The sequence below is a fragment of the Galdieria sulphuraria genome (genome assembly GCF_000341285.1).
Source record: "Galdieria sulphuraria unplaced genomic scaffold scaf_202, whole genome shotgun sequence".
Lineage (NCBI taxonomy): Eukaryota > Rhodophyta > Bangiophyceae > Galdieriales > Galdieriaceae > Galdieria > Galdieria sulphuraria.
In genome coordinates, this window is record NW_005178273.1 from 1 (window position 1) to 5,471 (window position 5,471).

Consider the following 5,471-nt stretch of genomic DNA (forward strand, 5'->3'; position numbering starts at 1 on the left):
CCCATCTACAGTCAAAGTGACGCTAGAATTCACAAATTCCAAAGGATAGGGGGAAGAGGACGTAAGCGTTTCAGAAAAATTCAAGGTTGAAGTAGACACTACACCGCTTCCTACATTGATAACCTCACCCGAGTCATTCGTAAAGTTCACTTGTCCTGATGAAAAAACGAGGGTGTCTACCTGGCCGAAAAGTAACTGATTGTTCGATAGAGTCATCGCAGGGAGGCCTCCATCCACGAAACCAACCGAAAACTGAGTTGGATTCCAACTTAAATAAGAAGAACCATTTCCAACTGCAATTGTCACTTGGTCTTCTGTGAAGCTCACGGTGTCAAGACCACTCAAAGAGACATCGTTCTCAGACATCTGAATTCGTCCTTCACCAACAGTAAGACCCCAATTATCTCCAGTCCACCGCAGACTGGAAGATCCTTCGTCAACAGTCACGGTTATAAGGGCAGGTGATAAAGACATCACACCATTCAATAAATTGATCGAATTGTTGTTAAATTCCACTAATGGAGATTCTTGGTTAACAATGCCTGCCGTAAAACCGTCGTTCATGACAAACGACCCATCGGAAGACAAAGACACAGAAAAGTCGCCTGCATTCCATTGAACTCCAGAAGTCGATACTTCCAAAACTTCGTTCGACTTGAGAGACAGCGACCATTCATCTGAAGAAGGCAAGTTAAGTCCCACCGACGACCACGTTGTATCCAGACCTCCAAGTACAAGATCTCCCGATTCACTAGTGAACGTGCTTGAAACGGTGAAATTGTTTTCTAGAGAATATATGAGCCCACGAAGTGACGACACCTGTGAATTGAGTTGCGATTGCAATGTCGAAATGGAAGAACTCACTACTTCCATCGATTCAGTCGTGCTCTTGTCCATTGAAGAGACATACGTAGTCACAGATTGAACTGCTGTTAGACTGCTTTTCGCATCTGAAATAAGAGAACTCAATAAAGTAGCGGATGAGCTGTTTAGCGTGCTACTTGAAGAAAGCATAGAGTTTAAAGTTGAAAGCGCTTGAGAAGTGGCGTTTTCCACGCTTGTGAGCTCATTGAGCATATCAGTAAAGTAAGTATCGTCTCCTGTGCGTGCGTATCTGTCCGCATAATTCAGGTAGTTGATCAGTCCCTGCGTTATAGACGAGTTCAACGAGCTCACAGTGTTCACCGAAAGATAAAGACTGGTCATAGCGATGCCTTCCTTACTGGCCTCTTCCTGAATAGTACTTGAAAGGTCTTCTACACTGCTCTTCACGCTGGAAATATCCGAGTAGAGAATATCCCAAACAATTAAGAAAAGCAATAATGAAACCACCGTGACCATTATGCTCGATAAGGCCACTTGCACAGTAGTGGAGACCATTTTTTTTGTATTTTAAAGCGAAAACATCCTTGCTCTTTCCATAAAACCAATGAACAGTTTCGATAAAATTTGGGAACCCATTCACTCTTCAGTCCAAGGATGGTTTTCCAAGGAAGCAGCTCATGAGCTCTATCAAATTATCCAACAGAAAGCCACTATAATTCCAGAAGAGGGAGAATGGCTAGAAATAGGAGCATGGCTTGGGAGATCAACAGCTTTTTTCTCTTCCGTTCTCAACGAGTTCTACGGCAAAAACAAAAAATTGAACGTCATAGACACATTCAAAGGAACACCAGGAGAAACTTACCACGAAACATACTTGCAAGAAAAAGACCTCTTCATAGAGTTTCAGAAAAACATGGAAAAGCTCAACATCCAAGTCGAAGTGCATAGAGGAAGATCAGTCGATATCCAATGGAACAAGCCTATCTCATTTCTTTATGTTGATGGCGATCATGAATTGTACTATGTCATGGAAGAATTCCGCAAATTTGATCCCTTCCTGTTAACCGGAGGTATTATAGCGTTAGATGACGTCCCATCCTGGATAGGACCTACTCACCTCGCAGGACATATTTCATCCATGAACAACTATCAAAAACAGTGGGCAGGGGCTAATACAATCGTCTTCCAGAAAGTGTGAAACAAATTGCAAATAAAAAAAATAGAGAATGCCGTCTCTACCTAGGACAGAAGGCGTTGCGCTCGAAGGACCTCCATGGTATCAACTATCTGTTCTAGAAGAAACCATTCACCGAACGACATCTTGTGTTTCTCTCATGCAGCTTTCCTCTACAATTTCAAAAACATGGGACACTATCGAAAAATACCTCAACCAGACCAAAGACACGCAGACTATCGAGATTATCAACAACCAACTCTATCACTGCTCCGTCTTATATGAAACTTGTCTTTCTCAATTATGTTACGGTCAACTTTAAAAATACACCACACCATGACAACCAAAGGGAGCCAAATTAGTGTGAACCCTAGCAACTACCGCCCACAAGCTGAACTCACCCTTTCCATTCCCACGCCAGGCTACGGAGAACCCGTGTCCACCTCGTCTAAAACAACAGCAGCAGCAACAGCCTCAACTCCCGCACCCGCTCAGACTGCGACTACGCAAAAAAAGACTACTCAAAAAAGCCCCACTACTGCCCAAAAACCCAGCGAGAAAGCAGGGAAAAGCGGAGGAGGCGGAGGTGGGGGAGGAATATGGGCTCTTTTTCTTGGATTACTCATCATTGCAGGATCAGGGGCCGGGGCTTACTATTACTTTTTCATTTATAAGAAACACACCTCATCGAAGTAGGACATTGTAAAAAAAAACCAAAATGCGCCTGACTAATGAAGCCGTAAGAATCTTTATTCTCATATATCCCTTCGTCTTTCTTTTCGGATGCATCCTGTATATTGTTCAACAGCTGCACCGAGCAGTGACGGCGCCTTTCCGATTAATACAGAAAATAAAAGAAACATTCAAAACGATACTCATTTGGCCTTCAAATAAGGAGAAACAAATATGGCAAAAAGAACCCAAAGCAAATTTCCAAAGAACTTTCTAGAAAAAAACAGTTAACCGCTACTTTGGTGACCAAAAAAGGCATAGTACAGCCTAAAAAATGTTCCTTGGCGCGAATTCGTCTGTCCTTTTGAGAGAGAATAAAATCAACAAATACAAAACCAAGTCAACTGCAATTTATTCAGTACGCCTTCATTTTAAGAATGGGTTTGCATCTCCAGAAACCTCCTGAGTAGAGACTCACAAAGCGTCATTTTTTGACGATTCTTCCTCGACAAATGCTACCCCTTTTGGTCTTGTAAATTCAATTTTTTGGCTATATTTTCAGCTCCATCATTTAAGCTTCGGGACAGATACTTCCTCGAATTCTTCTGTCCTTTTTATAGAGTTTTACAATCTCCCTTACAAAACCAAGGTCAACTGCAATTTATTCAGTACGCCTTCATTTTAAGAAAGGGTTTGCATCTCCACAAACCTCCTGAGTAGAGACTCACAAAGCGTCATTTTTTGACGATTCTTCCTCGACAAATGCTACCCCTTTTGGTCTTGTAAATTCAATTTTTTGGCTATATTTTCAGCTCCATCATTTAAGCTTCGGGACAGATACTTCCTCGAATTCTTCTGTCCTTTTTATAGAGTTTTACAATCTCCCTTACAAAACCAAGTTCAACTGCAATTTATTCAGTACGCCTTCATTTTAAGAATGGGTTTGCATCTCCACAAACCTCCTGAGTAGAGACTCACAAAGCGTCATTTTTTGACGATTCTTCCTCGACAAATGCTACCCCTTTTGGTCTTGTAAATTCAATTTTTTGGCTATATTTTCAGCTCCATCATTTAAGCTTCGGGACAGATACTTCCTCGAATTCTTCTGTCCTTTTTATAGAGTTTTACATCTCCCTTACAAAACCAAGGTCAACTGCAATTTATTCAGTACGCCTTCATTTTAAGAATGGGTTTGCATCTCCACAAACCTCCTGAGTAGAGACTCACAAAGCGTCATTTTTTGACGATTCTTCCTCGACAAATGCTACCCCTTTTGGTCTTGTAAATTCAATTTTTTGGCTATATTTTCAACTCCATCATTTAAGCTTCGGAACAGATACTTCCTCGAATTCTTCTGTCCTTTTTATAGAGTTTTACAATCTCCCTTACAAAACCAAGGTCAACTGCAATTTATTCAGTACGCCTTCATTTTAAGAATGGGTTTGCATCTCCAGAAACCTCCTGAGTAGAGACTCACAAAGCGTCATTTTTTGACGATTCTTCCTCGACAAATGCTACCCCTTTTGGTCTTGTAAATTCAATTTTTTGGCTATATTTTCAACTCCATCATTTAAGCTTCGGGACAGATACTTCCTCGAATTCGTCAAAAAAAATAAAGATTGGTTCATATCCGCGAGTTAACAAATCTTTCTTCATCATTCCAATGACGTTTGCAATGCAAGCTCGCTTTCCCTTCCTTTTTTTTTTCGCATCCTGGCATCCTGCATGTTGCATAGTAAATATGAACTTCGCGATCGGTGAAATGTCGCTTGCAGTGAACACTATCTTTTCCCCAAGCTCGTTTATCGCAACCTTCAATTGCGCAGCAATTCTTATTAGCAGCGCGTTCCTTTTCATCCCAATGCCTAGCACAGTGAATGCCAACTCCGCGCGGTCGGCTACTGCAGTTTTGAAACTCGCACTTCTTGGCATTTGTCTCGCGTTCTTCCTCAGTCCAATGTTGCTTGCAATGCAAGCTATCTTTGCCACGCACTCGGTTACAACAACCTTCATTTTCACAAATCCTCAGGTTCGCTTCGCGCTCTGTTTCATCCCAGTGCTCAACGCAGTGTCTGCTCCCCGCACCTTGAACTCGCTTTCCACAGTCTTCGACCTCACAGCATTTAGGTTTGTTGTCTTCTCGTTCTTTTCGATTCCAATGCCTTGCACAATGTATACTATGTCGGCCACGTGCTCGATTACTGCAACCTTCAACTGTGCAATTCTTTACATTCTCTTGTCGCTCAGCCTCATTCCAATGTCTTACACAATGCACACTCTTTGCGCCCTGGATTCCGTTTTCACAACCCTCAACCTCACATTTCCTTAGATTTAACCTACGTTCATCCTCATTCCAATGTCGGCCGCAGTGCAAACTATGTGTTCCTCGCGCTGCACGTTCGCATCCTTTAACCTCACAAATCTGCCTATTCATTTCGCGTTCGCCTTCATTCCAATGTCTCATGCAGTGCACACTTTTTGTACCACGGGCTAGTTTTTCGCAGCCATCGACCTCGCATTTACTCAGATGTGACCTACGTTCGTCCTCATTCCAATGTGTACGGCAGCGCAAAGTACGCGTTCCTCGTACCGGACGTCCGCATCCTTCAACCTCACAAACCTGCGTATTCGTTTCGCGTTCAGTCTCATCCCAATGTTTTCTGCAATGTTTGCTCTTAGCTCCTTGTATTTGTCTCTCACAACCTTCAATCTCACATTTCTTCACGTTCACTTCAAGCTCAAACTCATCCCAGTGTTTCCTGCAGTGTTTGCTTCTTGCTCCTTGAATTCGTGTTCCGCA

The 5,471-nt window shown here is 42.4% G+C and overlaps 2 protein-coding genes across 2 annotated transcripts; both read right to left on the minus strand.

The window, feature by feature from the left end:
• Gasu_63760 (uncharacterized protein) lies at positions 1 to 1,350 on the minus strand (the record flags this gene model as incomplete). The annotated part of the gene is made up of 1 exon (XM_005702429.2): positions 1 to 1,350. A coding segment is annotated over exon 1 (1,341 nt), but the record flags the coding sequence as incomplete, so codon positions are not given.
• A 2,856-nt stretch (positions 1,351 to 4,206) lies between these two features.
• Positions 4,207 to 5,340, minus strand: Gasu_63770 (transcription factor WRKY19). Its single transcript, XM_005702430.1, has 2 exons — positions 5,262 to 5,340; positions 4,207 to 5,205 (listed from the first exon to the last, which is right to left on the minus strand). The coding sequence occupies exons 1-2, from the start codon at positions 5,318 to 5,320 to the stop codon at positions 4,296 to 4,298; spliced, it is 969 nt and encodes a 322-aa protein (XP_005702487.1). The 5' UTR covers positions 5,321 to 5,340; the 3' UTR covers positions 4,207 to 4,295.
• Positions 5,341 to 5,471: the final 131 nt, after the last annotated feature.